The 12,970-nt window shown below is 41.0% G+C and overlaps 1 protein-coding gene across 1 annotated transcript in view; it reads right to left on the reverse strand.

Annotated features, from left to right (window-relative positions):
• poln (polymerase (DNA directed) nu) overlaps nt 1-12,970 on the reverse strand; it is a 68,847-nt gene that overhangs the window by 20,286 nt on the left and 35,591 nt on the right. Inside the window, exons 16-17 of the mRNA XM_075451864.1 lie at nt 5,032-5,143; nt 2,208-2,290 (exon numbers count right to left, since the gene is read on the reverse strand). Coding sequence (XP_075307979.1) covers nt 2,208-2,290; nt 5,032-5,143 — 195 coding nt within the window. The remainder of the gene's footprint in view (nt 1-2,207; nt 2,291-5,031; nt 5,144-12,970) is intronic.

Here is a 12,970-nt window from a genome sequence, read left to right on the forward strand (position 1 = left end):
ATTGGGGGACTCAAGTCGACTCGAGTCGCTGTTTTGATGACTTGTGACTTGACTTGACAAAAAAAGAAAAGACTTGAGACTCGACTCGGACTTGGAAGTTAAAGGGGCACTTTACACGGAAACGAAAACGGGTTAAAAACGCAAAACCTTTTAGCGGATGCACTATATCGTTTAGATGGTAACGGCGTTTTGGGGGCATGAAAACGCAAAAAAGTGAAACCGCCCTCCAGAGTGGAATTCTTGAAAACGCTCCACTGTCGCGCCACCGTGTAAAGGATGAAAAACGCAAAACTGCGTTTCTCGTCACATAGAAATGACGTGACAAGCATAATAAAGCGCCATAAAACCGTGGGAGACACATCAGTAGGCCATCAACATGTCCGTCCCTGCGGACTTTCAACTCGCCTTAGGCGCGGTAACTGACGTTCAAGAGTCATTTCATCAGATACAGTAACAGCCCTCCCAGTCCACGTTTTCTTGAGCTTTGGTAGTTTTATAATGTAATGTAACATTTAGCAAAAGCTCAACTTCTTCGTCAGTCCACACAAAATTGTCTGATTTCTTCTTCGCCATTTTGTTTACTGTAGGCCTACTTCGCGCGCTTGGAGTGAACAGGTAGAAGAGAAGTAGAAAGACTTGGTCTTGGTAGTGTTGCCACCTAGCCATCTGGCGTGTTTACTGCATCGATAAATATGAAACGTCACACACTTTTGCGTTTCCGTATGCACGCAGATTTTCACCCTAAAACGTTCGTCTAAATGCAGATTTAAAAGTGAAAACGAAACGCCACTTTTGCGTTTTTGGTTTCAGATCGTTTCCGTGTAAAGGTAGCCAGCGACTCTGGACTTGACTTGAGACACGATGACTTGAATGACTTGAGTGTTATTCAGTTCATGTTTTCAGTTTGAATATAAAATGAATAAATTAATTAAAAAAATAATATGGATTACCCGGTAGGAGCGCAGGCTGAGAATGGCGTCATGCTTGGATCCCTACCCTGTCAATCAGCCATGCCCTCTCTACACACCTTAAGTGTTTATTGGAGAGAATAAACTCATATCAGATATGCATCAACATGTCAGCGGGACCGAGAGTCGTTGTCTTCGGCTTTCGTAATCACCATTTTGACACCAAAAGACGAACAGCACAGTGAAAGACATGCGGCATCAACATCTCAGACAGCCAGACGACAACTTCCAACTTTGTTCGTCATTTGAAGATCCATTCTGACCAATAAGTGCTCGTCAAATTAGCTAATATTATCCTGTTAGCCTAGTCGGTAGTTAGCTAATGTTAGCTTGATATGATATGGGTTGGGGGTCAGTTACTTATCTTGACTTGACTTGCCCAAGAAAAAATTACTTGGGACTTGCACATGTTTGACTTGGTCCCATCTCTGGCTATTTTCCTCTTTTCCGTGCTCTTAAATATGGTTAAAGCAGGTCCACAAAAGCGTTAACAAGTATGTTAAGAAGAAGAGCGGCCCTCTCGCTCTTCTTCTGCCGCCACTTCCTGGTTCCTGTTCGCACAGTGGAATCGGCAGTGAGATCCTCAACCGCTGGGGATGTTTCCCATGAAGAAGAGATACATTTTGGCTTTTTTTGTTTGTCTGAAAGGGAAAAACCCTCCTTATATCAGAACAGAGAAAAGGGAGCTTCATACAGGTAAAGAAAACATTTCAGTCCCCGTAAACAAACACTTTTGCTGTAATTAACTCGGTTTTTCTTACACTTTTAATGTTTTTATGGGTGGATGTGTGCATGGACGAGCTACAAACTGAATCCATCTTCCCAATATTTTCTTTAGGTGTTGGCTTTGGACAGTTCAATACTGTCATTTTTTGCATTAACTCAGTTTATTGAACGAATTCTGAACATTGTTTCTCGTTCTGTACGTAATTTGAGCTGCTGGGAGCTCAATCAAGTCCCTAAATACGAGTGTTTTTGATTCTATAAAAAGGGAATTGGATTCTTCTGTTAAAGCGGTTTGGTTTATGATTCTTATTGCTCTTTATTGCAGTTTGTATGTTTGTTCTGTAGGTGTTTCCCAACAGTTCCAGACAGTCTGTCCTGTATGGAAGCATAAAGGTGATTTCTCTCTGGAGCGACAGCCACTTTCTTTGGCATTTGAAGCAACAACTCGTCGTCATGACTGTGAGTCAGCTTTTAAAACCAGTTTTCCAGGAGGAGACGTGTGTTCGTGCTCACCTGCTCCGTAAACCACGGAGTACACGATGCGTTTGGCATGTTCCCTGTCCTCCGGAGTCACCTCGCCCACACTCATCCCTTTCCTGAGTGACAGAAGGAGAAACACCGATGCTTATTTTACTGAAAGATGCCGACCTTTACGTGCCTCGTTTCCTCCGTCCTCACAGCCAAACAAAGCGATGATTCAAAGTGAGGCCTGGACGAGCCACTCTGCAGCAAACAGTGACGGCACAGCCAGATAAGATGGAGTTTTATATGGACAATAACACAATAAACACATTATCATCATAGTACAATATAATGTAAATTCCCCATATACCCTATATTTCTTATTGGTTCAGTCTGCTCAGTTAAATTTATTTATTTATTTTTACCTTTATTGTTAAATGTACAAATCTGTTTTTATTTATTTAGTTTACAGATGTTTATTATTATTACTATTATTATTATTTACCCTACTCTTCATACTGTAGATTTGTATATAGCTAATGTTTATTTCTCTGATGTTTATTCTATACTGTAGATTTGTTTATAGCTGATTTTTACTCTCCATTTTTATTCTATTCTATTTGCTTGTTTTTCTGTCAACTAGCCAACTAGCCGGACTACCTTCGTCAACGCCAAAACGAGGCTGGAACTCAGCTCACAGGACGCAGCAGGGGGTAAGAAGATGTTCATAAATGATGTTGCTAATATGGGATGTCATACAGCTTGATGTCAAAAGAGGCGAACTATCCCTTTAATATCTGAACACGTCTTCACGCACAGAAACACAAACTAATTATCTCAAAGTTGCAAACTCCCCTTAAATTGTAACTTGCTTCCTTTGCAGAAAACATTCTTTGGATATTTGCCGGTAATTTGATCGGTAATTAAGATGTATAAACAGTGAATTGGTATGATCCCAGAAACCTGCATTGCAGATTAACCTCTCTGCTTTGTTTTAAGTGTACTGCACTTCTGTAGCTGTGGCTCTCACTGCTGCACAATAACTGAAATACAGTAAAACAGGAGAGCATTAGACACAACTTTCCTTAAAACTGCAACGCTTCTGGACGTTTTATCATAAACATATTCAAGTCCATCATCTATTATCACCCCCAGAAATCTTTTTAAAAGTGAATCTGCAACTAAAGTCGATGGTTGAAACTGTTTGGATGTTTCCATTTTACATCTTTGACATGGAGCAAAAGTAAAAACTGCCTTTATGATTTTGGGGAATGATTTCTGACACTAAATGGAGACAAAAGTTTGCACAGTTTAAATATAACTGCGACTGAATGGATGCCTGAGGAGGAGGAGAAGTCTGTAAAGAAACGCCGGGCTCATACATACAGGAAGAAAACGTGTAAAACGTGCAGGAAGCAGTAGACGAGCAAAGAAAACTGCATTCGAGAAATTAGGAAGTAAAAATATGACAAGAAGAAAAGTGGAAGAGGAGACAGAAGCATGGCCAGACAGACGGAGACAGTTTATGTAATGTGACTTGCAGACAGCCATAGAACGGGGATCAGACAGGGTGAGGTGACACGTCTGCAAAGTGGCATTTCTGCAGGGGCTTATGGGAAGCTGCCACCGCCGATCACTGCTGACGGAGAACGCCAAACACACACAAACACACACAAACACACACAAACACACACAAACACACACAAACACACACAAACACGCACACTCAAAATTACAAGAGTAAAATGATGTCTCACTGTGCCTGAACTCAATCTGCATCCCACACAGACACATGCACGTCTCTCTGTGTTCAGCTTTGTGTTACAATAAGCAATAAGCAAAGCTCCACAGGTGAAAAATCCATACTGGGTTTTCATTGCCCCCTGCTGGGCAATAATCCACCGAGGGGATGGGCTGCTATTTGACAGCTAAAACGCGTTTTTTGTCGACTTTGCCTTGAGTTTTCCTGAAATACATTTGAGAATAATACCAGCTTAAAACAAGCTGGAGGACAGAAAAGCTAAACAACAATGAATAATTCTTCTTCTGCAAGAGTATGATAAGAGCTGCTCAACTAGAGGTCAAAGGGGCCACAGATGGGAACATTTTGGATACACTGGAAAAAAATGCCCCTCCAAAAATAAGTAAAAAAAAAACAACAAATATAAGACGTTTTTGCTTGAAATAAGCAAAAAAATCTGCCAATGGAACTAGTGAAAATCGGCTCGTCAAGATTTCTTGAAATAAAATGTGATATTTAGGACTTTTGAGTTAAAAGTGATCTTGAAATTAGCTTAAAAACCTCTTCAAATGAAAAAAAAAGGCTTGTTTCATGTGAAATATGACTCAAAACAAGATGTTTTCAAGACTTTTTCACTTAACAAGATATTCCAGATGTATTGTATTAAAACAAGTCCCTATATCTGGCTGAAATGGTACTTGTTAGGCAGTTGTGTCTTATATCAAGTGTAATGAGATACTCAATGAGACAAATATACTTGGTAAGATTTTGATTTTTTCCAGTGTAAATGTGGGAGATTTGTGCAAAGATACAGGGCGCAACCATGTGAAAGTGTTCAGAGGGAGACTTGGTTAACACGGTAATCTGCTTAACTGCTGCTAACCTGACCGATGTGAACGGCAGGAGTGTGGGAGTGACACACAACCGACATGCCGGGTCAAAAAGATGGCGCCTGCTAACGATAAAATATACTTCAAAAAGGGAGAAAATGCAATTACCAGGGTGACCGCTTCAGAGGTTTCTTGGCCAAAGAGTTGGCGTGGTTGTCATAGCAACAAGATCAATGGCGTTTGAAGCGATGGAGTCGGCGGGCTTGAGAAAAAGGAGACGAGGCGAGGGAGGGAGGAGACTCACCACTGAGAGGCCAGCATGGCGAAGACGTCGGCCTGCGGGTCGGTGAAAATCCGGAGGAGCTCGGGGTCGGAGGAAAGGTGAGCCAGCAGACGCAGCTCCACCTGGCAAAAGTCTGACACAAGCACACAAATACTTCCATTAACCACCAAAAACCCACCCTAAGATTGTGAAAACTATACAACACACACTGGGACAACAGATTCCTCTGCCATTCACAACTCTTTATCTTGGTGATTTACCCAACGGGATGGCAGAAAGTGATAGATACCTCTTAAAAATAATGTCTGCAGCAGCAAAAAAAAAAAGCAATCACTCATAAATCACTCTCCCATTACTTCAAACTGGTTGGACGTCATTAAAGAAATTCACCAGATCAAGAGACTGACCTTCCTGCTCAGACTTAAAAGGGACTTGTACTATGCAAGATGGAAAAAATGGATGATTTTCTTAACAAACGTGGAGGGTCCATGACAAAAAAACTTTTACGTGTTGATTACCCTGAAGTGAACCAGTTGCCTGGCTGTACTGTTGCTTTTTAGAATGTACTGTGATGCTGTCACATTTGATTATTTCTGTCATGGGAAAAACAATAAAATTATAAGTATTAAAAACCCACCCTGAACATAAACTTTGGTTTTTATGGTCTCAAGTACAGAGCGACAGCTTCTGTTTGCAGATAAATAAGAGTCTCTGGCTGTGTTCGAAACCGTCTACTTCTCCTACTACTCCCACTACTCATACTAACTTTAACTTTTTTTAAGTTCCCAGATGCATACTAGATTCTCCGAAATGTTGGGTATGCATCATGAGGTTACTACTCATACTCAAACTACCCAAGATGCAACGTAACGTGACGTCGCCGATCGTTATTTCCTGTCAAAACGGCAGTTTCAAGCTAGCTACAACGAGGGTAGGTTCACTTCCTGTTTTCAAAACAAAAGCACCAATTGTATCGTAATGGCTTTCCCTATGATAAAAGGCAACGGGTATTTTATTTTGTGAAAATAACCGGAAGTGCGTTGCTCACTGCGGCTAGCTTTAGTAGCGCCGAATTCATGGGAACAAAATTGTAAACAGCCGGTATTTAGTCAGATTTTCAACACGTTGGGGATCTAAACGACTACTTTCTCACCTGAAAATGTTTCAAATGTTGCTAAAGTTTACAGAGTTTAGAGCTTCAGCGAAATCAGCTTCAGGCCGGAGCGAAATGCATTGTGGGTAAACGCTCTGCATACTGTCTGATCGATGAGTATGCAGTATGGAAGTATGTAGTATGTAGTATGGAAGTATGTAGTATGTAGTATGCAGTATGCAGTATGTAGTATGCAGTATGCAGTATGTAGTATGCAGTATGCAGTATGTAGTAGGTGGTTTCGAACACAGCCTCTGTCTCCAAAAGGTTCCTCCTGACTGCTGATGGCGGAGTTAAGTGACGCGCCTGGAAAGAAACCGTCTTCTTTTCTCACATTCTGACGCCAAAACAGCATGAAGGCAGCATTTATAGCAACACAAATACAGCAGCTGCCACACAAATAAACAAATAAACCGCTCCGTCCTGTTTATAATAAACTTTCTAATCAAACTCCACCATCAATGCATCATTCTGCACCGACACCGTCTGAACAGAGACAGACAGGACATCACCTGAGAGACACAAGGTCCCCACACTAACCGCACCCGACAGTCCAGCTGGAACTGGATTAAGGCAACTATGAGTTTCGTATTACCCAGACTTGATTTAACTAGAAAACGAAGGGTCTTAAACGGGTCAGAAAGTGCAGTTTTCCTCCCTGTATTCGGTCCAGCATGCTGCCATTCTTTAACATTAACTCTGAGCTTCTTTTAGCCTGTTCCCAGCTACCTCTTATGTGACAGAAATGACTATCTAAGAGCAACTCATGACCACATGCGTGTATTTTTAGACCCAAGACTAAACCGAAGGTTACCGTGCTCCAGCGTCAAACGGCTCACAACAGATGGGGACCTTTTATTCCTCCAACCAGACGACCAATTCATGCACATTTCCGCTGTAACGTCATGTTTTGTCCACTGAATAAATCCCGCACCGACGTCCTCTGTGAGGACAGATCCCTTGGAACAACATAAATGCTGCTTTCTGACTGTTTTCAGTTCATCCAATGAGAACTACATTCCAATCTGCCGGCTAACCACTGCTGACAGATGCATTTCTCCCTACAATCGAGTGCAATGTGGTCATTTCTAATGTCCCAAGATGTTCGTCAGTGGTGCCGTTTGGACTCCAACTCCCCGCCACTCTTGTTTTGTGTGTATCATCGTGTAAGGCTGAGCACTACTGGATCTAAGATGCTGTCTTTCTTGGCCAGCGCACTCTTTAAAGTTTTGCCTCCCTGTTAGTCTGGTAGAGCTGAGCAGCAAAGTAGAGACGGCCTTGAAGTGAACGACACCAGCCACCAAAGTGACTGTTCAATACTGTTGTGACTGTTCAATACTCTTAGAGAATCACATCCCTTTGCCAGGAAGAGACGTAAAATGTGCACTGAGGGCATTAAAAGGGCGGATTGGGGTCCCGATGGTCTCAAAAGGAAGCAAAAGTCTCTGAAGCACCCACTCGGTTTCATTAGGCTTTATGTATTATTGCTTATTTCAATCTTGTAACGCTCGTCAGTCGTCTCTGTCAGCTGGGAACTCCTTAATAAACTGCTTAATGAATACAAAATGCTCAGATTTATACCATTTCTGCAACTGGATTATGTCAAAACACTTCTCTGGGAAACAAAAAAAAGGCTTTTTATATGAAATAAAACTATGGCTTAAAGTTAAAGGTACAGTACAGCGCTTTGGTCAACGGGCGGCAACTTAATACAGACAAACATAATGAAAAGGCAACACGGTATGTGTTTAAACAGCTTATTTTTACAGTATTTTTGTGGAGAATGGCGTGATGAGGACCCAAAGGTGGACTGGGGTAAAGACAGGAGGGTGAAGGAGTAAGAAAAGAACAAAAAAAGTGCAGCAAAGCCGTAACACCAAAGACCTAAACCGGACAAAACAAAGACTTAAGTACAGAAAAAAAAAACTGACTTTGACAAAGGACACAAACTTGAAAAGACAGCGAGAGCATGAGAAGTTAACGGGAAGGATCTGACAAAGAGTGAGATAAACCAGGGAGAATAAAAGCTGAGGGGAGAGTGATCAGAGAGTGAGAGAAAACTATGGGAGAGGAGGTGGAGCAAAAAGCAGAACAGAACTAAGACGAGACCCAAAGTCTGACCCCAACAAAGACAAACAGAATAAATCCTAATTATGTCTAATGACTAAATGACAGACAAACAGACAGAAAACCAAAGAGCTGGAAAACAACCAAAGTCCCAAAAAAACCACAAACCCAACAATTATTTTATCATAAAACGCTTAAAGGAGAAGTTTTTTTTTTTTTTTTTTTTTAAACCTGGACCTTATTTCTGGCATGAAATACTTTAATCTCCTCACCAATAACAGTTTGGTGAGTAGGCCAGTTCAAATCCAGACTGAAAACACATCTCTTTTCCCTGGCCTTCCACTAATAAGGTCCAGGTTTAAAAAAAAAAAAAAAAGAATTTCTCCTTTAAATAAGGTAGGATTTGATAGGGGAGGATGGCTAATAACTGCAGGATGGAAAGTGTCAGGACAGTTGGGTCAAGAACTAAAAACACTTCAACATAAAAGGGAGACCGAATGGTTTCAGAGATTTGCCCAAAGGCCCAACATAAGCTGAGAGATAACCAGAAGCTTGAAGTGAGATGCAGTGAAAGAACAAACATGCAGTTAAGGTGGTTAAGGTAGGTAACTGCACACCCTGCATTTACAAACAGAAGTAGAGCAGAAGCACACACTTATCTCTCCGGGTCCGGTGACAGCACGTCAGAAAGCTCATTAACGATACGTCGACGCCAAAGTCACTCACACAAGTAAACACATATTTCTAGTCCACACAGATGCATCTTCTCCTCCTCTGCCGGCTTGCTCCAAAATCAAATTACACTCCACCTAATGTGCGTAAAATTGAGAGATTTTCACTCAGGGGGAAGCAACCAGCTGCGATAGGTTTTCTGTTCGGATGTGGGGAGAAGAAGAACGATGAGAAGGGGATGTAAGAGATGTGAGGGCCTGGATTTCACGCACTGGTGCAATGAAAGTGTTCACCACTGCATTCATCATTCGAGGTAAATCTGAAAGTAATTTAAAACATTAAAGACTTTCCACCTCAGGACGCCGCTCGTGGCCTTTAGCTCAGGCCGGAGAGAGCTGCGAAGATACCGAACAAAGGAAGCAAATAACACAAAAGTAGGACGGATGAAGACAGGCTGGCAGTGCGGAGGGGTGATGGGGAGGTGAACGACGGAGGAAAAGAGACGGCTTGTGCTGAGACGAGCGAGGGAGTTTCTAAAGATATCATTTCATTAATATTTCATGAGCTCCATCACGCTTCCTCCGAGCATGGCTGGCAGCCTCGGAAACATATTGCTGACCAGGATGTGCTGGTATGAGACAGAAGAGGACAGGGAGAACTCTGGGGCTGATGCAGTAGCAAAATACATTTGTGGAATATGGAAATGATGCACTGAATGTTTAGACCTGTGATCTGGAAGGACTGCATTCAGGAATCTGTGGATCAATCCATTCAGGAACAGAAAGCTTCTCTATAGCTGATCCTTAAATCCACTCCATAGATTAAAACTTAGGCCTGGGCGAGTTAACTCGTTAATTATTTAACGCCGACAAATATTTTATCGCGCATTAACACAGGTTTTATTATTTATTTTATTATTGTAAAAGTCTGTCGCTCACAGGCTTTTATTTTGTAAAAGTCTGTTGCTGTCTGCTGCGGAACCGGAAAAGAAAGTAATCGGCGGATCCACCAAACATGGAGAAGGGTACGGAACTTTTACTCGGCCATTTTCATTTTAAAGTTCTTCCAGACGGCGGAGTCGACAGAACCAAAGTCATCTGTAAACACTGCCAAGTTGAATTGTCTTCTCAGCGTAGTAGTTCCAGTCTAAAATATCACTTAAAGGCAAAACACACAACTGATAGCAGCAAGTTATTCAAGGAAACAGACAGTGGAGCGAGGCTTCTACATAAAAACTACAGAAAAATGCTGATGTTAAAAGTGTGTTTGCACAACAAATGTTATGGCACTTTCATTCATATGGCAGCACATTTAAAATAAAGCTAAATGCTAAAAGCTATACGCTACTTTTTAATTCATTTTTGGATTTTGCGTACAAATACGATTAATCGTGATTAATCAGGGAAATCATGTGATTAAGTTTGTTAGATTAGGTTTGTTATGCAAAGGCAACCAATAGAAAAACACCCACTCATTTCAGACTTTTTGTACTCTCCCCACAACGATTAGTTAGTTCAGGAAAATGCTCATCATTGGATCGAGGTGCAGAACTTTCCAACCTAAAGGTTCTAAAGTGTTCATTTACAGTTGGACAAAGCAGAGATTAAAAACAAAGAATAACTCAGCATACAAAGATTTAAAGGGACTGAGCCATGACTCTGTCTTCTTTAACACCATTACCCACATTACCCTGGTTGATGCAGTCCACTATAACATGAAGGTTATAAATAAAAGCTTAAGAGCTCAACTACCGCACGCACACTGACAATTTAAAATGTCCCTTGTGGGTTGTGGTTGGTGCAAAGAGGCTTCCAGGAGGAGTTTATGGACTCGCCTACAGGCCAAAGACATCTATGGATACGGGTTGAAGTGGATTATGAACATTAAACTCCTTATCCTGCATGCATCTGTCATTTATACTAAAATCCCACAAGAAATAGAGGAAGAACAGCACCAGAGTTCGAAATTCAGTCAGAATATATTCAACAATGTTCCTTAACGCCTTTTTTTGTACATGAGCATCATGACCCCCAATTACTCAAATACATAAGCAGTAAAAATGCGAACTTTTCAAACTCTAAACATGGAAGTTAAGCATCTAACCCCAACTTTGTGCTCTGAACCCCAACCGTCAGCAGGTGACAACTTAGAAGAAAAGTAAGGAATCGTGAGAAGGAGGGGAAGTGGAAAAGTGAAAAGCTGTAAGTGAAACATGGAAAGCGTGGTGGATATAATCCCTCCGACCTTCAGAGCTGACCGTCATCCTGGGAGTCAGCGTCAACAAGACGAGTTGACACATGATCACTTGGTGCAAAGAGTGCGTTGAGTGGGGAAAGGAGCAAAGAAAACATAGCAAACAAACCATTTTGAACTTAAACCGCAACATGTTGTGGTCTGAAACAATACACAACAGGTATTACCCCTTTGTTGATATAAATGTATATTAGGGCTCTTAATCGATTAAAATATTTAATCGTGATTAATCCATAGACGGCCTACAGTTAACTCGTGATTATTCACAGCATATATGTTTTAATATGTTCTAAATGCACCTTAAATATATATATTTTAATACTCTTACCAACATGGTAGCAGACTAATATGCATTCTTTATGTAAATATAAAATGTATTTTATATTTACATTAACGACCCAAAACTAACTGTCATGATAAAAAATGTGCAGAACATTCTCCATCCAACAAGCAGCAACAGATGGACATATTGACCTGAATGTAACATTCACACTTATAATTACCAACGTTTTAACCGTGTCTAACCTGCTGTAGGTGGAGGTGTTCAGGTGTCTCTGTTGAAAATTGCTAAGCAAGATCTGACCTTTGGTGAGAGGGAGTGGAGCATCAGCCGTGCGTTTAGCTAGCAGGTGATATTTAAGACTCGATGTACTCCGGTGATAACTCAATTCGACAGTAACAGCAGATAACTTTGGTCCTGTCGAGAGAACCACTGGCAGAGTTTTGAAGATGAACCATTCAAAAGACCCTTTTTCTTTATAACTCAGCTTCCCATCCACAGGATGAGGCTAACTCCCTTCATGATTTGTCAAACTACGGAACAACAATCACATTTATAGAACATGCCCACGTTAATCTTGCTTTAAAAAAAAATGAGTGACTTTAAAGAGGAATTTCTATTAACTTGTTATTAATGCGTTCATTTTAATCTAATTAATCACATGATTTCCCTGATTGATCACGATTAATCACATTTGTACGCAAAATCCATAAATGAATTCAAAAGTAGCGTATAGCTTTTAGCATTTAGCTTTATTTTAAATGTGCTGCCATATGAATGAAAGTGCCATAACATTTGTTGTGCAAACACACTTTTAACATCAGCATCTTTCTGTAGTTTTTATGTAGAAGCCTCGCTCCACTGTCTGTTTCCTTGAATAACTTGCTGCTATCAGTTGTGTGTTTTGCCTTTAAGTGATATTTTAGACTGGAACTACTACGCTGAGAAGACAATTCAACTTGGCAGTGTTTACAGATGACTTTGGTTCTGTCGACTCCGCCGTCTGGAAGAACTTTAAAATGAAAATGGCCGAGTAAAAGTTCCGTACCCTTCTCCATGTTTGGTGGATCCGCCGATTACTTTCTTTTCCGGTTCCGCAGCAGACAGCAACAGACTTTTACAAAATAAAAGCCTGTGGGCAACAGACTTTTACAAAATAAAATATTTAATAAAACAGGGGTGGTCTGTGACGTAGTGGGTTGAGCAGGCGCCCCATGTACAAGAGGTTATAGTCCTCGCTGCAGCTGGCCCCGGTTCAATGCGCGATAAAATATTTAGCGGCGTTAAATAATTAATACGTTAACGCAATAATAACGAGTTAACTCGCCCAGCCCTAATATATATATATATGTATGTATATATACACATATAAAATGGTGCTGTCCTAGAAGCCAGCAGCCTCCCGCAGCAGCTCTCTGTCTTTCTTGGCATCTTCTTGAGCTTTTTTCTGTGAAAACACAGATTTCTGAAACATCTGTGCCAGTTTTGGATGCTGGCATGATTTCTGCTGGCAACTCTGGCAATCTTTTACATTA

The sequence above is a fragment of the Odontesthes bonariensis genome, chromosome 19 (assembly GCF_027942865.1).
Source record: "Odontesthes bonariensis isolate fOdoBon6 chromosome 19, fOdoBon6.hap1, whole genome shotgun sequence".
In the NCBI taxonomy this organism is placed as follows: domain Eukaryota; kingdom Metazoa; phylum Chordata; class Actinopteri; order Atheriniformes; family Atherinopsidae; genus Odontesthes; species Odontesthes bonariensis.